At 37.5% G+C, this 25102-nt stretch overlaps 1 protein-coding gene across 1 annotated transcript; it reads right to left on the bottom strand.

Annotated features, from left to right (window-relative positions):
• Positions 1-16571: 16571 nt before the first annotated feature.
• On the bottom strand, positions 16572-18336 carry aplnra (apelin receptor a). Its single transcript, XM_038287299.1, has one exon. The coding sequence runs from the start codon at positions 18202-18204 to the stop codon at positions 17116-17118; it is 1089 nt and encodes a 362-aa protein (XP_038143227.1). The 5' UTR covers positions 18205-18336; the 3' UTR covers positions 16572-17115.
• Between the last annotated feature and the right edge of the window lie 6766 nt (positions 18337-25102).

Genomic DNA, 25102 nt, shown 5'->3' on the forward strand with positions numbered 1-25102 from the left:
CAAAGAGATAGAGACAGGGAGTGAGCAGGAGAGCAGCCAGTCTGATAGCAACAGTGCTGAAGCAGAGGGTGAAAAAGAAGCTAAAATAATAAAAGATGGCTGCAAGGAGGAAATAGATCCAAGCTTGGAGAAGATGAGTAAAGTACTTGAGGAAAAGCTGGAGGCCAGTAAGAAGGTCTTAAGGGATGAGTTTAAAATCCAGTTGTCTGCAGTGCGTCAGGAAATGCAGGCCTACATGGATCAGACTCTGAAAGACCTTGAATTAAAGCTAACAAGCAGGCTTCCTCACAGTCTCCAGAAGACACACTCCAAACCCCTGCAAGAGAGTGCTGATGCTGTAATAAAACGGAGGGCTTCTGCAGCTCCATCTCTGGCATCCAGGAAAGGAAAGGTTCTGACTCGGAAACTGACCACAACCATCATCCCCTCTGCTCCAGTCATCAGTGGCCCACAATCCAAAGTCAAAAGCTCCTCAAAGGGTCAAAGTTTACAGGTGAAAGATCAGTTGCTCTGCTTGTCAGAGAAGTCCCACCAGGGTCGCAGTCCACTCCCTCCAGCTCAGCCCCTGTTGCATCAGCGCAGGAAGCCCGTCCAGGCAAGATGTAAAACCGGAAATTGACTTTAATGAGACAATTTGTGAGAAAAAGAGGAAAAATGAACATAATTATGACACTTTTAATTTAAGTTGATTGTTTTTGGGGCCTGTTTTGTACTAAATCATACTTGCTGTGTGTGTGTGGGGGGGGTGATGGGGACTATAAAAAACATTTAGTTAACCCCTTCCTCATGACACCCTCTACCTTGATTTAAGACCTCTAAGAAGTTGAAATGCAGATTCAACCTTGAACATCAAGGAGTTTTTTTTTTCTTTTTTTCTTTTTACATTTATTGCAATGTTTCTGTTTTTATTTTTATATATATATATATATATATATATATATATATATATATATATATATATATATATATATATATATATATAAAAGAATGTTTGTCTAAGGCCAATTTTCAATACTTCTTGAAAATCAGAAAAAATAAATAAATAAATAAAAAATTGAGAATCTTGTTTCTATGTCTTGAAGGTAATCTGTTTATAATTTAGCAGCTCTCTGCTGTACTGTATGTTTGCAATGCACAATAAAATATAGCTGAAAAACAGTTACGAGTCATTTATCCTTTTACCAATTATTTCAGTATCAATGGGAGTTGGGCTAAAAAAAAACAAAAAACAACAATTATAATGTAATTCTGTGAGAAACATTTTTTTTTTTTTTATAGCCTTAAACCCTTTACTTATGTGGTTATTGTACATGTATAATGTTGTGATTATTCACTCTCCCAGACACCAGAACCACAGGGTGACAGTGGCATCGGATTTAGGAGTTTGCCCTGATGGTTCAAGTCCCGGCTCCAGTTTTCAGTGTCGTTGTGTCCTTGGGCAGGACACACCCGCATTGCCTACTGATGGTGGTCAGAGGGCTCCAGTGTACGGCAGCCTGGCTTCACTCAGTGAGCCCCAGGGCAGCTGTGGCTACAATGTAGCTTGCCACCATCAGTGTGTAAAGTAAAATGCTTTGCAGTCTCCTAACTTGAAATAGCGCTATATAAGTACAGGTATATAAGTACAGGCCATTTACTTTATTTGTTTTGTTGATGTTTCACTGCACATTGAAATTGTTCTTATTTGGTCTGATTCTGAAAAAAAAGAAAGAAAAAACTGTAATTTCCCAATTGTCTGATTCTGACACTGGACGTGCTTTTATCTGATTTTATCTGTTTTACATTTTCCTTAGTAGCACCTCTTTACTATTTATATGTTCCCAATTGGTAGAATTGTTAGATAGCATGGGATTAAATGGGATTAAACTGATATGCTCTGAAAGAAGTCAGCAGATGATGCAGTCAGTTTGGGACTTGACTTCATCCAAGCAGAGTTTGTTATTTTGACGGCAACTAAAGGAGCCACTGTTCGTCTTCTATGCTACTATTATTCACTCTGTTTTGTGCATATCTAACATTGTATGGCTTGGGTTTGTCTACAAAACAGACCAGGGCTAAACTTCCTACCAGTGCAGCTAACATCTCTGCAGATCCCACACATCCTGGAGACAAGCTGATTTGAAAAACAGCCATCACAGAGACAGTTTCTTCCCCAAGCTGTCCTTCTGATAAATCATCAATCGCTACAGCCAGATTGATACCATTAATACTCTCATTTAATTTCTGTCTTTTATAAAAACACAGTTATGTGTGTACTTAAAAAAACAAAACAATTATTCTTATTTCTGTTTGTATTTATTTGAGCTATTTTTATTTCAGAACAAAGTGGAACCGATGTCAAATTCAAATTTAACAAATCAAGCTGACTGTATCATGAAATAAATCTGTAAATATGGTTTATAAAAGTTAAAAAATGTATAGTCTTTCAATTTGTAGAATTCCCCATTTTATTTTATCACTGACAACATACCTATCATACTAAACCAAAAAACAAAAAAAACCAAAAAAAATCTAGCATCTGTTCGTTCTATTTAACCATCTGTAGTTACTTTACTTTTGTTTCATGTTTTGAAAATAACATGAAATATTTTGAAAATTCTATTAATGAAGACAAAAACAGCTTACAGCATATCTCGCTGATTCAACATTTGCTGATTCAACAGTACTTTCCTGTACTTGATTAAAATTGAATAAATCGGTTTAAGTTTCCTTTTTTATAGCAGGTATCCTAAAATTGAAAAAAGAGCCATGAAGGCACAAAGATAACTAACCAAAAACATGCAATATTTGTGTTATGTTCTGCACTGAGATACAGATAGAACTTCATATTTGAGAAAAGGTTAAAGAAAAAATAAAAATGAATGCGTTGGGAAAATATTTTTTTTCCATTCTGTTCCCCTGGTTACGAAGAATGAGATGTTTGTTTATGTGGGTTTGGTGCTCGCCGGACACAAGCGCATTCTCCTCAGCCATCGCCTGTCATCTAAACTTCTAAGCTTTGCAGTATGTAAACCTAAAGAAGCCAGGAGAACAGGTGGTTAGTTCAGGAGAAATATATCGCATAGAGTGAGATGAGCTATTTTCTTTAGTTAACCTGCCGGGTTAGAGCCTGGGAATTTTTAATTGGTCAAATATCTTAGGAGAGAATTGATATAGTTGTGTTGAAGTAAAGTGGCTAATTTGTTCTGAATTAACACAACATTGTAAAACGTCCACTATGAATTACTATAAGTACATCCAATACATTTTTTGTGTACTAGCTGTGTAAAATCTTCAAAGAAGCTGTTGTAGTTTAATAGGAGAGAGGAAGGGAGCACCCTGGACAGGTTACCAGTCTATTACTTAGATGCACAACATCTCCCCCTTTGAAGTAGGTTTTCGGACTAGAGGATGAAAAAGATTAACCGGAGAGATGCTGTTCATGCAAGGGGAGAACATCCAAACCTCTGGCTGTGATTTGAGCCATGGACTTCTACCACGGATTTTATTCAGTTTCATTTAATTCAGTTCAACTCATTTCTATTTAGTGTAGTTCAGGATTAGTCATTCTATAATGCTTCAGTTTAATTTAATTTCAATTCAAGACAGTTTGATTGCAAGGGGTTGCTGCTCATCAAATGGAATGTTTTAAAGGAGGATGTGAATGTATGTTCTCCTTAGAAGACGTCACGCACAAAGAAAACAAAAGTTTACAACGCGAGATAAAAAGTGGTTTGTAAATACTTAAACTTAATACTAGACTTAAAGAGAAAAGGTTCAGGTTCAGATTATCTGTTTTTCTTATTATTGTTCTCTGTCTTCCCATTGTAAATTTTCTCTACATTCAAATATTATTGAATAAATTTGTGGTAATCTTTTTATGAGAGTGTCTTTCTGTCTGTTTATTTTTATGAGATTTTTACCATGCCAAGGAACAATCCATTACATTTTGGTGACGATCTAGATCATAATCTGGATAAAGGATTTTTTTTAAAGATTCTCTAACATTGTGAGATTGGGATATTTTGCTGAACAAGCAGTTCCTCCCTAAACCAGAGGGTGGCAGCAGTGAGTATTGACAGCCTCAGCATCAGACTAAAAAGTTTGGAGGTATTTTACTGGACAAAAACACAAGAAAAGGGAACTTTGTGGGTTTGTTAGCAGGATTAATAAAAAATTATGAACGGATATTAAGGAGGAAAATTTTTTTACAAAGGTGCGCCTCATGCCAAGGAATAGTCCACTTCAATGTGTTGTTTGGTGGAATAAAAAATTGGGGCAAAATCTGTTGCTCTCTGTGCTTTTCTTGTGAATTATTTGTTCTTATTATTTGTTTATAGTGCCCTGCATCTTAACAGAATGGGTTTTTGTGTCCACATTAAAAAATGGTTAAAGATCCAGATCAAAATTCTTTGTTAAGCTGCTTCAGTCATCTCTTTAGTTTACCAATTGCTGTTTATATATCAGTTTTACTTATCATATAATCATTTAGAAATCTTTAATGTGACATATATTATATCATACTCAGCTGGAAAACAAAAAATAAAAACAGCTGTTCAACTAAATAGAATAAATGACCAAATTATCTAAGAATGTTGTTTTATAAGTGAAAACAATAAAATGACTTGGTTTATTTACACTTTGATTCCAAATCTTTTTTTTTTTATAATTTAATTTTTACTCCAGTTTTCCTAAAGCTTTCTAATCCTGTTAGATTGTGAGGACATTGATTAGATCTAAATCACAGAAAAACTTGAATAATCTGTATCTTTACACTCAACGTGAAGAAAAAAAAAAAACGTATCTTCATCTTCCACCTCCAACCAGACTGCAGGATGTTTTTCAGAGGGAAGCATTTAAACTTCCCATCATATATACAGTAATCCACATTGAGACCAAATGTTGTTTCTCTTAAAAAAAGTGATCCCAGTGCACAATGTTGGCGCCATCATGTGGGGGATCATGTTCCTGTGTTCATCTGCTTTGCTGAACATTAAACCATAACAATTTTTTTAACATCATTGGACATATGAGTTCTATGTCATATGTTCTATTTCTTAAAACTATGTCTTAATTGTTTTAAGTTCTTTTTAGAAGCCAACTAGTAGTAATGGTGAAAAGTTCTGCAGCTTAATTGTTTTGTTTTTTTAAGCTGCTGGCAGCTCTTTGTCCAGTTTCTGTCCTATCTCTATTGGAGACACACTTAATTTAATAAAGTCACTGCTGTTCTATTTTCACCACTTAATAATAAGTTTCTTTACTCTGCCTTGTAATATAAATAATGCAGTTGCTAATATACAGTTTGATCTTTTTGATCCTTTGTATCCTCTTAGAAAACTAAAGCTTCTGTCAAAAGATGAAAATGAGCAAATATCAAGAGACTCTTACCAAAACAATTAAAGATCTCCTAACCTTAAATTTTGAGGGAAATGCATTGAATAAAGAGAAAGGTTTTAAATATATAAATTAAATATATTAAATATATAATGGTCTTCCTACCTGTTGTTCTTCAGGCTGATTTAGCCTGAATCATTTAACAGTCCCTTCAAAGGCACAAGGAAGGATGTTTATCACATCATCCTGTTGCTTTATCAAATAAAATCCCCAGAATATATGGTGACATTTGGGGTTTTAACTGACAAAATGTAAATAGAAATAGATAATAAAAACATTCTTATTACATTTTACAAGACATCTGGTAAAAAAGAGGAGGATGAACAGACAGATTAATATGGAAGAGGATTAGGGACACTGAAAAAATAAAAAAAAAGGTGACTGATTTCTTAATTTTATTTCAGTTTAAAATGGGAAAAAATTCAGAATTCTGACTTTAATCTCAGAATTCTAACTTTAATTTCAGAATTGTGGATCTAAATGTAGATATAATATAACAAAAAAAATATAATAATAATTGTAGTTTTCTGACTGTATGCCATACACTGAGGGAAAAGCACATAAATTTGTAAGGTAAAGGGGACACAGCGTATGTATGGTGCTCTAGCAAGATGTTGCCAAAATTAGGCTATTTGGAAAACAAGCAAAGGACTATGTGTGGAGGAAAACTGAGACTTCACGTTGGCATTAAAAAACTATCTGCTTAATGAAGCTTAAAGATTCTTTATAGATTGTTTTCTTCCTCAGGGATGGATGATGGGAGACTAAACAGATATGTTGAAGGCATGTTATAGACTTCAAAAGAATTTAAACTGGGTTGGATTTCGGAGTTCCAACAACAATTGTAAATATAAGATGAAATGGTCAAAATTTAAAATATATTTATGCATATAAATGGCCCAGTCAAAGTACTAAATCAATGTGAGCTTCGATGGTGAGACTAAATTACTAATTTTAACAGAAATCCTGTCCTGCCCCATTTTGCAAAAACCTAAAGGCAAAAATTTGAATCCCCGAACATGCATATGGTGGAAACAGAACCTGAAAGATTTACAGTTTGCAGAAAATGGTGGTTTTCTGCAAAGAATTACATATATGTTGGACTTCAGTACAAATATACACCAAGACCTTCAGATTTTTAGACTTTTATTGTCATTTTCTATACATAGAATGTATACAAAACGAAATTTCATTTTGTACAGCTTTCATGAGATATTTTTTTCATGACATTTTTATTTGTAAACAATTAATAAACCTTTTACTATTTTCTTCCACTTCACATGTGTGCTACCACTTCTTGGTCTGTCACATAAAACAACATATTGATGTTTTTGGTTATAAGTTATAAAATGAAAATAAGAAAAAGACATTTGGATAGCAGAGGAGGATCAGCTGAACGATCAGAGATTGTAATCTGTTTTAAAATATTCCCTTTTCCTGTTTTTGTCATTGTTCTTCCACTAATTTAGCCCTATTCTACAGTAGAGGATTAAGGCCACTGAAACAATAAAATAAAGTTAACTGATTTATAAATTTTATTTCAGTTTAATATGGGAAAAAAGTCAGAATTCTGAGATTAAATTTAGAATTTTGATAGAAAAAGTCGTTTTTTTCCTCAGAATTCTGACTTTTTTTCTCCATATTAAACTAAAATAAAATTAAAAAATTAGTTACCTTTTTTCAAAGTCAGAATCCTGAGAAAAAGTCAGAACTTTTTTCCTCAGAAAAAAAGTCAGAATTCTGAGATTGAAGTCAGAATTGTGAGAAAAGTCATAATTCTGAGTAAAAATTCATAATTGTGAGATTAAAGTCAGAATTCAAAATTTTTTCCCCCATATTAAACAAAAATAAAATTTTAAAATCAGTTAACTTTTTTTTCAGTGGCCCTAATCCTCTTCTGTACTATTCAATAAGATTGGAATGTTTATTAATATAAAGCAGAGTAAAGGCCCCCAGTAAATAACAGCTGTCCCTAACCCTTGAAGAGAGTGTAAAAAAACATGTTGTGAAAACAAAATGTTAATTTTATCTAACAGACTTACAGTGAACTTTCTCACTGAAGAACTAAAACTACTTACATTCCCTTTCATCTGTTTCTATTTAAGAAAAAAAACAGAATAAAGCAAGTTTAAATACATTTTAATATTGATTATCATGCTGCTTGTTCTTTTTTTCTGATTTTAAGAAGTGTGTTTTTCCCACATCTACAAGTTGTCCCTTTCAGTTTGGTAAAGGTGTAAACTTGTTTGGTGGTGAACTGAACACTGAGGTGCTTCCAGCAGCTGAACTGGCACTGGGACCAGACCAGTGACAGGAGATGCATTTAGCCTCTGAGGCGGGATCAGGAGCCGTGCGCCTCAAAGCAGGCCTCTCACAATGAGCGGGATAGAGAAGGATGTTAAGAGGATCTTTGTGCCTGAGGAATGGCGAGACCCCCCCCCCCCCGGGCGACCATATCCGGAATGGGGAGGTGGAGAGGGCTTGTGCTGCTCATTCAGGTCTGGCCAAGCCAAGCCTATCACGGAAGCAGCATCTCCCGCCTAACGATGTTCAGCAGCAGCAGGGATCATTAGTATGGAGCAGGCAGAGAGATACTGGTCTCTCCTGGTAATGGAGGATGGATGGATGGATGGACGGACGGATGCACAGATGGATGGATAGAGGGATGGTTGGATGGATGGATGGATGGATGGATGGATGGACGGACGGATGCACAGATGGATGGATAGAGGGATGGTTGGATGGATGGATGGATGCATAGCATACTTAAATGCACCAAAGGATAACAGCCTCAGCCTGCGCCGTTTTTTCTCAAGGTCTGCACAATTACTCAGAGGGGCCACTTCCAGGTTAAAGCAGACAGATTACAAAGACAAGCTGATTTCATGGGTATCCCTAACATGGTTGCAATTTACAGTCATCATATGAAGGGGGGTGGTGGGGCGAGCAAAGAGGGAGACTACAGGGTGTGTATTGGAACTCTTCAACGGCTCTTGTGAGGTTATGATTAAACGCATTTTCCCCCACTGCATGTGAAACACGTTTTTGATAAGGCGTGTGGTAATCTGAGTGTTTTTCCAAGGTCTGTGGAAAACCAGTTTATGTTGCCAACTGAGGGAAACGGATATGAAGATAACTGAGTGGGAATGAGACTGGAACTCTGGAAATCAACTTTTTTTTTTTTTGGTTTTGGGGCAGGGAGGGGGTCTGACTGGCACAAGGCAGTAAATAATAATCCTCTCTGAAACTTTTTTGAGTAAATAATAATCCTAAGAAATGTATGTATCATATTTTCCCTCTTTACTCTGATACCCCAAAAATAAAAGTACATTTCCACCAATTACCAAGTTAATTAACGGAATCCACCTTTGTGTAATTTGATCTCCGTATAAATGAAACAGTGAATGCCTTTGAGGTATGTTAGAGAACAACATAAAAGTACAAACAGCCTCATAAAGAACAAGGAAATAAACAGACTTTTAGGGGATAATGCTGTATACAACCTTTAACCAGAGTTAGGTTGTAAAACAAAAACCCAAATACAGACTTGATCAAACTGCCTGAGAAGGGAGAGAATTATATAAGATTTAAAAAATATATATTAATTCTATAATTGAAACTGACAGCAAGGAGAACATTAATCAGATAAGCAGACAAGACTCCCAAAATGACTCTGGAGGAGTTGCAGAGGTTTACTGTTCAGGCGAATCTCCACATGGTAGGAAGGTAAGAAGAAAGCATCATTGGAAGCAAGCTTTAAGCTGTTGTTTTTTTAAAACCAACTTAAAAGCTGGTCAGACTTGTTGGGAAGTTGCATACATCTAGATAAAGGACTTAACTAATAGCAAACAGTGTGTGAAGGTTCCTCTATGTTCTGATCTAAATGCATTTCAAACTCTTTCAAACTTGAAAATAGATGATAAAAGGTGTTTTCTTCTGTCCTGGATGATCTGTGGAAGTAAAACTGCACAGTGCTCGGTTCATTTAAAATGAAGCTCTAGCGAAAGTTCAATTGAAGAAACTCTGACTTACCTCCATCAATCAGAAGCCGATCCGTCTCTGAAGCGAGCCAATCAGCTTCGAACTACTCCACCACGAAGCCCAATCAGCGTCCTGCTTCCACTTTATAAACTCCCTCAAATCTCACCACAGCTGCTATCCTGCAATCGCTGTCGGATTTCGATTCAGACGACAATTCACCCACCTCCATCCCCTTCTCCGCCATCGCAGCTGAATCGTCCTCCATGACACGACTTCACCTCAACCTCATCAGAGAGTATTAATCCCAGTTGTCACCATCCCTCGCCTCATCGCATTGGTCCGGCAGAAGACCACCATGTTGAGCCCGGTTCTGCCAGAGGTTTCTTCCCAAAGGGGAGTTTTTCCTCTCCACTGTCGCTTCATGCTTGCTCATCATGGACACTTCACGGTGCCTGCATCACCGAGCAGGACCTCTATATCCCGAGTCTGAGTGAAGCCCCGACGTCAGCTCCCTCAGTCTTCTAGTCCCACAATTCTGCCCAGCAGATCACCTTGTCAACCAGCTCGGATTAAACCACCACCAGTTTCAGGCCCGGGGGGAACATCCCTATTCACATTCATCTACTCATGCATGTTAAAGCATAATTCAGCATGAATGTTCCTGCCGAGGTCTGAGCGCCAAAGACTATACTTTCTTATCAATAAATTATTCTAATTATCTTTTCTCTCTGTGTGAGTTTTTCAGATTGAAATGTTTGCATATTATCAAATAAAGTCCTAATAAAATACACTGAACTGTGCTGTGCTTGTAAAAATTACTAAAAGTTAAAAGAATACATATATGTGCTTTTTCTAAACTTGTGTTACAGACTTTGCTCTGTTGTAAATTTAAATAAAGGCTTAGACAACAACTTAACCTTTATCAATAATAAGTTTTTAAGTTGCAGAGAGCGTTTTTAATTTTGATTTTGTTTTGACAGTATGGATGTTATTGTGAATTGCATTCCATGGGGGAGCAGGACATTTTGGAAAAATAAGAAAGCAAAGACTTACAGCTGAAAAATGTCTGTGTTTCCTGAAACATGACGTATCTGATGGGGGGGAGGGAAGCTGGGCTGGGAAGTTTTGGCAGAGGGAAACTTTTCAGGGTTTCTGTGTCAGGGTGGATTGACTTGTTTTGGTTCTATCAGAGGCTCTGCTGTCTAGACTGACCCAGGATCATGCTTAGACTCAGACACCCCATGTCATTAAACAGTATGGTACAGTATTACCAGCACAATGTAAGCCTTAATCCTGTGTACAGTTTGTCATCGCAGAGCTGTCAGGTTCTTTGTGAGCATTAAAGGCAAGGGGGTTTCCATGAAATCTGACATGTTTACTCTGAGTTTCTTAGATTTCAGCAAGAAAAGTAGCTTTGACAGTAATGATGACAAAATACAGTAAATGTGTAAGAAATCCAGATACTCCAGATACCTAAGCTAAACAAATACCTTAAAAGATTTGCAGGGTTATAACACACGAGCCAACCCACCAAGGCCAGACTGAACAATACTGGAAAAGTATCTGGGAATAAGAAGCATCACATGACAATGATGCACAGCGGCTGAAAGACATGAGAGCTGACTATGCTATCCTCCCTGAACAAGATGGAGAGAACATCAAACAAAGGCTCTAAGGTAAGAATAACTGGACAGCACCAGGCCCAGTCAGTGTTTACACCTACTAGCTGAAGAAACTGACTTCTGTCCATGAACGCCTAGCAGTACAAATTACCTAGCTGTTAAAGAGCTGGACCCAACCTGAATGGCTGACCGAGGACCGAACACTCCTGAGAAAGAAAGACCCCTGGAAGAGGACAGTCCCAACCAACTATCGCCCAATAACCTGTTTCTCTGCAACATGGAAGCATATAAAAACATGACAGAGGCACACATTGGTAAAAACACCAACTACTGTTTGACAAAACAGCCGTCCGAGACCGTAAAGCCACACAAACAAACCTGTGCACAGTCTGGGTTGATAACAAGAAAGCACAATGATGGCATCTAGCTGTAGGCTACGAGTGAACAAGAGATCGACTCGCTGAGCTGCACCACCAGGCTCTACAGCAGGGACGATGGAAAAATATGAAAGGATGGTGACAAGGAGAGGAAAGATAATCCACACAGATACAGACAAAATGGTTTTGGCCAACCAACGGAACATTGTTAGCATTGATAAGCGGCAGAGGACCGCCGAAGTGTCATCCCAAATAATGGTAATATTAGGAAAAAAGAACATGACTAACTGGAAAAAAAATACCAAGGGCTCGGGGAAGAACTAGAAAAAGCCTGGAAGGTGAAGGCAACTGTAGTGCCGGTAGTCATTGGAGCACTGGGGGCAGTAACCCCCACACTGGAGAGGCGACGGTTCCAACACATACCTGGAGAAACATCAGAGATCTCAGTCCAGAAAAACGCAGTTCTGGGGACAGCTAGATGAACAATCAGCCCTCAAGGAGCCACCCATCCCGCCCAGGACTACAAGGGGTGGGTGAGAAAGCAATTATTTATATACCACTCATAAAAATAATATCTTTGTGGCATTTTAGTAGTTTTCTTTTTCTGTTTAACCTGTCAAAGTAAAGTAAATCAGTTATTTCTCATAATTTACCACGGGCTTGTGAGGACCAGCAAAATGTCCTCACTTTGCAACAACTGGTCCTCACTCTGGCTAGACAGGTACACGCGCACACAAACACACACACACTGACTGTGTTTATGTGTTATTTTATATTCTCTGTGTGTTATCGTTAAGAAACAGGTGGATGAATGCAGAGAAAGTAGGGCCAGTGTTGACAGTCCAAGGAATGTGTTGCATCTTTGTTTACATGTTCATGGTAACACACACACACACACACACACACACACACACACACACACACACACACACACACACACACACACACACACACACACACACACACACACACACACACACACACACACACACAGTGAGGTGCATTTGTTGCAGCCTGGGTGGGATGGAACAGCAGGGAGATCTAAGCACAGGACAGCAGTTGTATTTTGGTTCAGATGTCCCATGTGGGTGTGGCAGATCACAGACTGAAGCAGGCTGGTTATGCTGGACAATTCAAGTATTTTTACACAGTATGAAAAGAAACCCAAAATTTAAAGGATCTTGCAAATAAAATGAATGGAAAACACACCACAATTACCAAATAGCTAAACTATTGAATTTTAGTAAAAGAAAGGTGAAGGTGGAATAGCTATTTCATTAGTGTATATACCAATATTAAAGGGATGTTTTAGGATTTTAAAATTAAGGTCCTTTCTAGACAGCGTTACTATGACAGAAGGTTAGCTGATCTGCAAAGCAGCATTAAGTTCACATAAATCAGTTTGTTTTGACCAAAAACCAGTTACAGATTTTCAGTATTCGTTTCACATAGCAAGATCAATGATGGGCTAACTTCCTTGTTTGTGTGCATCATTTTGACCAAAAAAGCTGATTTAGAAACTGATTTTCTCACAGGGATGAATTCTATCTGGCTCAGGTTGTTTGATATAGTGGAAATCTTTTGATTAGCTTATAACAAGAAATATTAACAGCTCAAAGATTTATTACAGAATATTTTTAGATTTTTAAAAAAACTCAACATAGTTCAGGCTATATTGTTATGTAATTTGCTTTTTTTTTGCCTAGATTTGGTTTACTTTTCATCCAACACTTTTTTTGTTGTTACTTTTTCAAAGATTTGAGGAGAAAATATTCTCTGTATTGGGGAATTTGGATATACAGTTAGAAGTAATACAAAAACATTTAGTACACCTTTAATGTAGCCTGCAGTCTACTTTTCTTCCTAAGGGAAATAGAGCTGTGCTAACCAATAAAAGAAAAGGAAAGTGTGGATTTACTAAACAAGAATAAAACATTTGCATGAAAATGACGTCAACATTAAAGCTTCTCAGCTTTGTATAAAATTAAGTGCACCGGTGGGCCTTTTTCAAAAGACAACTTACCATCAATATAAGTTCCACGTTACATGTGATGGTTGACCCGTCCCAATACTTTTTCTCAATCCCAACAGGAAAGATGATTTTTCAGAAAATCAAAGAGCATGTTTTTAGTTTTTGCCATATTCATTTGTAGTAAAGATTCACACCAGTCCTTTAAGTATTTTCCTACAGGAACATGCTCATGATCATCACTGCTCAGCAATTTCTGTTTATTATTACTGAAAATAAACTGTGGATGCAAAAAAAAGGCTCTTGTTTGAAAAAATGTAGACTATCCATTTGAAAAACTGTTTGCCACATGCTCATGATTAAAGTAGCCCCGTACAACGAGCCACACAACAACAAATAACTTTAAAACAACATGTAACCCTGACTTTATTAACTAGGAAGTTGTGGGTGGTAATTATTTACACTCTTTTTGATATAAAAAAACAACTTTTGAGAGTAGTTGTAATGTACAACACTTTTACCTGAGTAATCTCTTAATAAAATAACACTACTATTACTTGAGTAAAATTGCTACTAAATCTATCATAAGTAACTTTACTGAAACAGGTTTGTTTTAAGAAAAAAAGACACAAAGTTAATGTTTATGTCAAAATGCGTCTTGTTTAATGTTCACTGTTTTTACCTGCCTTAGGACAGCGGATGCAATTTAGCTGTTGTGCTAATTCTGGCATATTTACATTGATGCTTAATGCTGACATGTTGATGAATGTGCATTGCCCTAATTCAAATAAAAAAAATAAATAAATAAAAAAATGAGGGTCATTTTTGTATACCAGCTTACTTGAACCAACTTGAACCTACCATGACATTTGGAGGTCAAGCTAATATAGAGTAAGAGTTAAATATTGTTACTGGAGGTACTGGTTTAATATGTTTTATGTAAAAAAAAAATGGCTTTGAAAACGGTTTCTTCTACTTGCAATTCTTATTTTTCCTTTACATCATTTTTTTGTTTTAACAATAATCTTTAAATTTCCAGAATTTTTGACATAACTTTACATTTGCAGTCCATCCTTATTACATAATTTTATATATCAGATGTTATGATGAGTTACTCTGTACTTGAGTACTTTTATCCAAAATACTTTTTTTTTAATTTTGAATAATTTCTTGGATAGCAACTTTTTACACTTACTTGAATAAAAATATGTTGCAATGGTGACACTCTGGTAAAGTATTGGGTGCTCTACCAACCTCTGACAGGAGGACAGAAGTAAAGTTCATTCTGCCTTCCGTTCAGGGCTCTGAACACACTCCAGATTTAGAAAGTAAAACAAATTCATGTTTGTATGTTGGTTGATTATGTTTGTTGGTAAACAATCTAACTTAGCTTGCCAGTAGTGACCACTCTTAGAAACATAAATTCAATTTCAAGTTATATTTAAACAAGTAAACAGATATAACTACTACTAAAAATAATAATAATTTTAAAAAATAAAGAATTAGAAATTTTGATGAACCATGGACCCCAAACATCAGGCCAAAGAGGGGCCAACCAGGCGCAGACAATATTTAGATGAACCCAGTGACCTAAAACAACCGTTGTATCTGTGATGTCGTAGTTCTCCAAGGACCCCCTGTGTTTTGGTCAGCTGGTACTTTGAGTGGATTTTCCCAAAGCAAACTGGTTTGCTAACTACTTCAGACAAGCTGTCAGGCTGGGTCACCTCATCTGCATCAACATGTTCAACCAGTTCAACATCCAAGATGAACTCCTCGATAATTTAGTATGTTTTATATCTATAAGTATTGCCAGGTGAAAGATTATATATATATATATATATATATATATATATATATATATATATATATATATATATTTTTTTTTTTTTTTTTTTTTTTTTTTTAAGTGGCATAAAAGCATTATAAAACCTGCTAAAAAGGATCTGGGTTCAGATTTAGTTCCCTGACTGCATGAAAATTTCCATCAGTCAGAAAAGAGCACTAAGAGGCTTCTAACTGAACTATATGAAGAAGAAGTGTGTCCCAGAGCAGTCCAGATTCTTTACATAAATGTGATAAATACACTGCAGCTCCGGGCATCCATCACTATAACCCACATGTGGTCTACCTGGAGATCAAATCTGCTCCAGTCTCTCCAAGATGGAGAACAAGTAACACATGATCTGAGGCCTCTAAATTTTTTTCTGCTTCACACATGCCGATACTAGATCTCTGGAGCTTAATATCTTTTTATTTTTTTTGCCCAGGTTTCTCCACCCTGCCTCAGTTCAAGTTTTTGTCTAGTTTTATACGTTGAGGCATCTGCAGCCTGACCCCCACCACCTCTGTTTCCCTCTTTCTAACCGCACACTACTGTCAGCAAGGACAAATATTGACTTGTTCCCCTACCCAGCTTTTGCCAAGATCAGAGCCCCCACACCTCCCCTCCGCCTTCGCCATATCCTAAACTGTGATTATGCTCAACAAATGGTGATTATGTCCAACATGACGCATCGCTGTCAAATCAACTGACAACCTACATGTGGGTCTTAGATGTTCCAGACATGTTTAGACTTTCAGTGATGGTAAAAACAGTTTTTTTCAAAAAAAAATTTTTCATCCTTTTTATTTTTGTCATTTGTAATTGAGAACACATGAATCCCCTGCTCCTTCTGGTTTTTTTAGAGCTATAGACAGCCTTAAAGGGGACCCACATGACTGAACCATCAAGCAGTTAAAGCCCCACAGAGGGTGGAAATCACAACTGAGTGTCAAATACACAAAACTGAAGGATGGGTGCCACTTTGCATAATCCGGTTACAGTCTGGATACTGGCTGTGAATCAATAGAGATTAGAGATCTATTAGTCTGAAGGTGTGAACCCAATTCATAACAAAGCTTTGACCCTTTAGTGGGATACTTGACACTGAAATATCAGGCAGGGTGATGAAACTGATGTGAAACTGCAGGTTAAATATTTGTGTTTGGTATCAAAACTTTCCCTTGTGGTTCTTTAGAAATCTTCACACTCATAAAAGACACAAACTCATTGAGTCTAAGGAATCCAGGCTTGGAGCACGCGTCTTTAATGCAGTAGTTAGTTACAGTGGTGTCATAAAATACAGCATATACATCATTTTGAAACACGTTTAAAGTTGCATAGTGCCGCAACTACCAAAAAAATACCTCTTAGCCCTCCCCACCCTCAACCCTCTCCAGTTCTACAACATTTGTCAACTGCCATATGCCCCCCAACCCCCCCGCTTTTACTCCACAAACTATATAATTAAGCTGCAACACCTTTTCTCCTCTTACACCTCCCTCCCTCTTCCATCAGGCTTTCTGTTTGATCCTTCTGCTCACTAAGTCTTTACAAGTGCTTAGAAAACAAAACAACAAGGGTTGTAGACAAAAGAAGGGTATGAAAATACTGTACAGCCATATGTTTCATCCAGTGTATGTGAGTTTCAGTTTACAAATCATAAACACAAAAAAATATAGACTTTTTTTTCTATGAGAATCTGAGGACCAGAGAAGCCAAAGAGCTCAGCCAGCTGGCTCTAGCTTGTCAAGTCCGCACAATACATAGAGCTTCAGCTTCTCTTGCAAAATAGGAGGGATATACATCGGACATCAAGACTGAAGGCAGTGAAAGTTCAAAGTTCATCATGTCTCCTTACCAGCTTTTAACATCTGACTCATAAAGTTTTTATTCTAGGAAGTGTTCCAGTGGTTGGAGTTTGGACTGTCCTGCAGCCATGATTTCATGCTTCACTCCTTCTCTTGGACTTTAAACCTTGGTAGCTAGAGACTGAATCTCTGACTTCTGAGTCTGGGCGCTGAGAGTGGAAGACATGGAGCTCATCTGGCCGTGCATGGCCTTCTTCAGGTTGAGCAGGCACAAGCACTGGGAGCGAAAGCGCAGGTCAAAGAAGGCGTACAGGAAGGGATTGAGGCAGCTGTTGATGTAGGCCAGGCAGGTGGCGTAGGGGTGAGCCAGAAGCACAAAACGCAGGACTCCGCAGGAGTTCGGGGCCAGATTCAGGTAGGAGAGGGCATCCAGGCTCTTTAGCACATGGAAAGGAGTCCAGCAGATTGCGAAAACCACCACGAGTGTGGTGATGATTTTCAGCAGACGCTTCTTCTTTTGGTCCTCCTTGCGCAGGTTGTTGAAGTGGCGGGTGACAGTGCAGCCGATGAAGCAGTAGAAGATGGTCATGGCCAAAAAGGGTAGGAGAAACCCCAAGGCAGAGGAGGACAGGCTGAGCCCGGCGATCCACAGGTTCTCATGACCCTGGTTTATGGTCACCAGGCTAAAGTCCATGGCGCATGTGGTCTGATTGTTGTTGAGGTCATGCACTGTGGTTCTGAAGAGCAGCGTGGGCACAGACAGGAGCCCAGACAGCAACCAAATAGCACCCAGGGATGCCAGCATGGTGCCTCTGGAGCGCAGCTTGTTGCTGGACAGAGAGTGCACGATGGCCAGATAGCGGTCAAAACTCAGGCAGGTGAGGCAGAAGACACTAGCGTACATGTTGACCAGAACAATATAGCTGCTTATCTTACACAGGGCCACACCAAACGGCCAGTGGTAGCCCAAAGCAGTGTACACAGCCCACAGAGGTAGGGTTACAACGAAAGTGAGGTCGGCAAGGGCCAGGTTCCCAATGTAGACGTCTGCAGCCCGGCGCTTAGACTTGGATCGCCACACGGTGAAGATGACCACACCATTACCCGACAGGCCCAGGATGAAAATCAGCATGTAGAGCACTGGAATCAGCGAGTAAGAGGGCTCCCACTCTGAGTAGTCACAGGCAGTTTCATTGTCATCATAATACGCATAACCGTCACCATATTCCGCAGTAGTGGCCTCCATCATGCAGTGGCAAAACAAAACAAAAGTCCTCAGCAGAGATAAGCTTCCCTTGCAGTTCCCAGTGAAGAGAGTCAAAGCAAAAAAAATAAAGTTCTGCTTCTTGTGGAGCAACGGGCAACTAAGAATGAAGGGCTGCCTGCGCTGTCTGCCTTTTTAAACTCGGCCCTCTACACCCCTGGTTCCCTCCCAGAACGACCCCCTGCCCTCCCCCTCCTCCTTATCCTCCCCCAACAGTGAAACATCTATCAGCTCTCCCCCTCCTCCTCCTCCCTCTGCCCCTCTCTCTCACCTCTTCTGGCACAGCCCTTCCCTCTGCCTGCAGGACAAGGAGCCTCACTGCAGACCCCTGCAGATGCAGACAGGCCTAATGTTGACAGCGTTTCCAGATCTGCAAAGCAACACTCCGCTGAAGAGGGAAAATTAAGACATTTCATTTAAAGCTTCTTATTATTGAGAGGGGGACAGCATATGACTAAGTTCTAAGCCATTTTTTACTGATGCATTTAACATCCACACATTTTTTTGTCTTCTTACAGAACCAATGTTTGGTGTCAATATAAAATTAATCAAACAGCATCAGAAATAAGAGTTCATTAACACTCTACCACACTCAGATTCCTTCACATTTACAGATACTGTCAGCTTTATTTTGGTGTCAGTGGGTGTATCAGTTCAAACAAATCATCATCCAAAGCAACAGAAATGCAAGAAAAAAAGTGAATAGACCGAGTCACTTCCTCTTCTAGTTTTTCTTTTAATTTTGAACTAATAAAGATTTAGATTGGTAAGCACTTCTTAATTGTTTTCAGATGCTATAGCAAAAAGTAGAAGTCCCCCATGTCAGCAGAAAATCCAGCTGATTAACTGCCAAGTTTTGGGTTTCCTCTTAAATCATTGCAGGAAACAAGGTTTCAGCAAAGGTTAAAAATTAATCTAAAAGTGGCATCCTTATCTTTTATTTAATATCTTCCATAAATTTAAGGATTTATTTAATGTTTTACCTGAGAAACACAGTGACAGAGCTAGCTTTTTTATTCAAACTGTTAAAACCTGGAAATTAGACTTAGAGAGATCTTATTTGTCTTTTTTTTATTACACAAGTATAAAAAGAAAAAGAAATTTCATTTGATAACAGCTCTCTGGACAATTTCATCTTTTTTTAAAGTGCAGCATTGAAAAATAGAAAGAAATGACTGTAAATTTACAGTTCTAACATTTTTTTATTTTATATAATGATAAAATATAATAAATATAACAAAATACAATACAATAACCCATTTCACAAAACATTCAGCAGTCTAATGGCAGTGGGGGAAAAAATTCAAGGGAAACAGTCTAAATGCACAAATATCTGCTTTTATTAATGTATGTATTCTGTTACTGTCATTAAAACAGACAGATTAGAGATTTTAATGAGACTAAATTTTAAACCATCTCAATAATCGGAAACATTCTTGTGGAAAATTACTGAATTTGCCACAAATAAAATAATAAACTAAACAGAAATGTCTGAAAATGCATTTCTTTAATTAAAAAACTCTAAAGGGGGTTACATTAATTACAATTAGGAACTGATCCATGGTAACGTGGGTAAATTGCTTTATTTGCAGCATCAGTTACAATTGTCATGTTTTTAAAGATGCTATCTAATCTAATTCAATGGAAATGTAGCCTTTACAGAGTTAGTTACTGCGTGATTTCGTTAGAAAAGGCGTCTCTGGTCCTGGAACAGGTCTGGACATCTTTACCTGCTCGTTTTCCATCACAATCGGTGCCGTTAAAGGGCTGTTAAAGGCGCAAACTGCAAGTTGTTCCACATTTTGCAAATATCACCTGTTGCTTTATTTGCGTTTGATCTTTAACGCGCGCGCGCAAAAAAAAAGAAAAAGAAAACATAAATAGGATATATGGTTGGAGTTGAGAAGGACGTGTAGTAATTAGATCGGTGTCTATTTCCCTGGAGATTAGATTAATAATCTGCGGCAGCAGCGCAAAGAGAGGAGGGTGAATTTAATTCTCAAGTCTGCAAAGACATTTGCACAACAAGAGGAGAAGCAAGCACACAGGTCTGCAACAAAAACAAAAGGAAACTTCGCATTGACACCGCCTTTGGGTTTTCTCTTTTATTTCTGCATGTCTTTACACTGGATCTGCCGGTACACATGCCCACTGCTGGTTGCATCATAGCAGGAAAAGGCAGCGAATGAGAGGAATTTATGTTAAAAGGCGAGAAGATGTCGGTGGGAGTTATATAAATTTGAAAATTATATATATATATATATATATATATATATATATATATATATATATATATCAGTGGTGGCTGGTGAAAAATATTTTTGGTGGGGCTGATATAGCCTAGTGTATGTCTCCAACTAACCCGGAATAAGAATTCAAATAAACAATTGGACAATACATACAATTTAACAGTAATGATTTAATTTACTATATAATAACAGTAACAGTGATGATTTGGGTCACTGTGACGGGGTTCTTTGGCCTCCAAGAATCCAGTCTCAGTCGGGTTACCGGTGTTGGTGATTTATTGAGCTCAAAAACTCAAAACAGGGTGCAAAAGAAACTAAACATATACAAGATACTCTGGGCCTCAGCCTCCCTCCAGTTACCAGCAATGTAACAAAGAAACAGAAAACAAAAATTGCCGCTTTTCTTCCCACAGCCCTCATTAAATAGTTTAAGCCCCTCACCTCAGGCTCTCTTATTTCTGATTTCTTCTCATTAATCAGTTTTGTCCATATATTACCTCCACAAACAATTGATGTACAAAAACAAATAATTTTTACAACTTAATTCTTTTACACAGATTCATTGACTTATTCAATTACACCAAACTGGGTTTGAACCCAGCAAAGACGCAGCCAGACTGAAGATGACAAGTCCCCATAGCATAAACAAGTACACACCCACACCCCCCACATACACACACACACACACACACACACACACACACACACACACACACACACACACACACACACACACACACACACACACACACAAACACACACACGGCTAACCCCACTGAAATATTAAGTGTGCACCCTCAATACGCCAGCAGGTAACCAGGACAGCTTGTGTGTTTTAAGTTAATAGAGCTACTGATCTCAGCGCGAGTGTATTGGTCCTCACAAACACAGTATAACAGGAATGTGTGTGTGGCGCGCAAAGTTAGAGAGGTTGTTTTAAGCGACGAGGTGGATTCGTCACAGTCACAATAACCATGAAATGAAATGTTCATATCATACAACAGGGATGTTCTTCTGGCAAACGGGTAGATAAATAAGGATCTCACCGAATTTAGTGGAAGCTGCATCTCGCTCGTTACATTCGCCATCTTCCCTCTAATTGTCTGCACCTGCGCTTGGGTTCAGAAGCCTGTTAAAGCGCAGTATTTTCAGCGCCCCAATACCATGAAGTTCCGAGACGCTGATTGGCCATTAAATTCACCTAGCAATAGTACATGATTGACAGATTCTCTGCAAATGTGGGTCAGTCTGATCACAGCCCCCAGAACAGAGACGGTAGGAGTCTGTCTGTGGAAATCCACAAATTAATGACAGTAGATAGGGAAATGTAGTTTATATAATTTGTTTTGCTTATAGTTACACAGTCTAGAGAGTAAAACAGACATTTATGAGTTAATTTCTAAAAATATATTTTACGTTTCTCTCTTCTTATCAGGGAGGGCGGTGCCCCAGCGCCCCCTATGGGCCGGCCGCCACTGATATATATATATATATATATATATATATATATATATATATATATATATATATAGGCGCAACAGTACGGAAGAGGATTATGGCCACCTAAAAATCAAAAAAAGTTGTGGACTTTTATGGACCTTTCTGTCTCGGGCACCATAGACCTCCATTATTTGAATGTCAGCAGACAGCAAGAAGCCTCCCAGATCTCCAGATGCATTTGAGATATCAAAAAAGTACTCCAGAGTGTTGTTCAGCATGGGGGTGAGTAGAAAATGAAGGCTAATCATGTTTTGGGTGTACTATTCCTTTAATTCAGATGGGCACCATGAAGGAAGAGATGCACTCAGCTTCACTGACAAAGATGTGAGTTGTGGGAGGGCCAGTAACACATTGGTGAAAAATTATGAAATTAGGCAACTTTTTACGTGCCAAGGGGTCCCCATGCTATTTCATGAATGGAAGAGCAGAAGATCATTAAAAGTCACGATTCTGAGAAAAAAGTAAGAATTCTGATAAAGAAGCCAGAATTCTGATATTAAAGTCAGAATTCTGACTTTTTTCCCATATTAAACTCAAATAATATATAAAAATCAGTTAAGTTTTTTTTTATTTTTTGAGTGGCCCTAATCCTCTTCCATACAATAGTTATTATAAAACCAAACAAAAAGAAACTGAGATGATCATTTTGAAAAATCTATTTAACTTAAAACTGTCTCAAACTTCAGAAAATTCTGGAAATATTCACTATTCGTATTCATTCTTAATAGATCTTTTATTAAAATGTTAGATTTGAACATGAAATTTACAAATTATGGATTAACTTTTATGGTTAACTACTTTTGTTACATATACCTTCTTTTTTTAATTTTTAATAGAAAACTAGATAATTTTATTTTCCACATACAGAATTGTAAAGAGCTTTCCAAAATATTATCATAGCCTTTGAATCTTCTGGCTTGTCCTGTGGCTAAAACTTCAGCGTTTTGATGTGATAGGCTACTAAATGTGGCTACAAACAGAAGAGGATTAGGGCCACTGAAAAAAAAAGTAAACTGATTTTTAAATTTTATTTCCGTAGAATATGAGAAAATAAAAAAACAGAATTCTGACTTTAATCTTAGAATTCTGACTTTAATCTCAGAATTCTGAGATTCTAATTCTAATCCTTTTCTGTAGGAAACAGTTGCATAATTCTTTGAATTTTTGCATATAATAATAAAAAAAAAATGGAGTTCATTTTCATAATATTACTTCATACTCTAATTTCCTGGAGTATGACGCAGTTCAAACGATTGCTTTCAGGAGACATCAGATGTCATCTGCATAGCATGCTACTTCAAACATATGAAAAAAAAGTGATAAGAGAGCAAATTGTAACTTTGGTCTACATTCAGTCCCACAGTGAAACATGACAGAGGATGCATCATACTGTGGGATGCTTACCCAAAGCAGGCTACAGCTGGACAATGACCGAACATGTACAGCTATATTTAAACTGGAATTTTTTATATCAAAGCATGTTCCTATGACAGACAGTGAGGTGAAATAGTTCTTAGTGTTTTGCTTCTCAGCAAGAAATCTCTGGGTTTGAAACCAACCCAGGGAATATTTCTGCTTTAAGTTTTACCTTGAACTACTCTGGCTTCCTCCTTTCTCCAAAAACATGCATGAAAGATTGATTTGGAAATCTATATCACCCTTAGTGAGTGTTGGAATACGTTTTTTTGTCTTGTGATCGACTAGTAAGGTAACACAAGTTTATTTATACCGAACAACTCATACATGAGGCAATCTAGAGTGCTTTACTGAGCACCAAAACAAAACTAAAGCGTAAGTGTAGAAAGCATTGCACAAAACTATTTAGGGTACACCCGCTTGCTTCCTGCTGATCCTAAAAGCATGAAAGAAGGTATATAACACAGATAGAAAGATGGATATTCAAGTGTTATAATGGCCTAGCCAAAGTTCCATGCAAAAACTTTATTTCTAAATGTTTTATTAATAAAGCATTTTGAATCTGTTTCTTTGGTTCATTTTTACATAAAGAATAACATAATTTGTCACCTTTTTTTACATAAATGCTAAAGACATCTCAAAGCATTTGCACAGATTTCTACAACATTAAATCTAAATGCTTTAAAAATGTTTTATTTATTATTTATCTAAGTGCTTTATTTAGATAAATAAGACAAAAGCACAGTACATATGATAACAAAAATAAAAATTGTGAAACACAAGTATGTACATAAAACAGAAATATAGCTAAATAGAATTAACATAAGTTTATCATAAAATAAGAACATGCCTCTTAGTAACCCTGATATTATTTAGTGAAACCCTAAGGTTACTTAGTGGTTATTTTTGATTACCCTAAGGTTAGTTAATGGCAATTATAGCAATTTAAAGTAACAAAAGGATCTTAAAATGCATCCCTCAGTGGATGGAATAGGGGAACTTAAACCGGTGAATTTTGCTCAACTTTCATGCAGCAATACTTGGATACACTGTTCAGCAATAGCTTTATTCAAGTTTAAAGTTTAAGCTTTGAGAAAAAAAGGCTTGCATTTATTTTTGGCAGAAAAGGTGGTAACTACTTGCCACTGACTTTTAGGGCCTTGATACCTCACCAACCCCTTCTTATAGATGTATAGCTGTTAAATCATCATCCTTCACTTTTATCTGTGTTGATCTTCTACATAACCCCCCCCCCCCCCAAAAAAAAAAAATTGTTAAAACATAAAAAAGTTCAAAGAAAGTGTTTTTTTTGTTTTTTTTTTGCACTCTAACTGCAATCAGATTCCTAAACAGCTGAGAAGAATTATTCTCAGTGGATAAAAGAAAAAAGGGTTGAGCGGATTTCTTAATTATTTACAGAACATTTGGGAAGGATAATCACTGCAAATGCTGCTGTTAAAGTGTTGATAGCAAGGAGCTGTTTCACAGGTACTCAGTGTGGATTATTCCTAAATGCGCTGGAAGTATGCTTGATGAAAGAAGGGGCTCCATGCATCACATCTTATCAGCCCACGGTGAGTGACTGCTCATTTCTGTTGTACATGGAGATCTCAGTGGGGGCTTTTGGGAGTCTAGCCTTACAGATACTTAATCTTTATTCTAACAGGGCTCAGCCCAAACCGTATTTCTTTTATTCACTTCATTTGTTTTTTCTTTCT

This window comes from Cyprinodon tularosa, unplaced genomic scaffold (genome assembly GCF_016077235.1).
Source record: "Cyprinodon tularosa strain WSP-4 unplaced genomic scaffold, ASM1607723v1 ctg238, whole genome shotgun sequence".
Classification (NCBI taxonomy): Eukaryota; Metazoa; Chordata; class Actinopteri; order Cyprinodontiformes; family Cyprinodontidae; genus Cyprinodon; species Cyprinodon tularosa.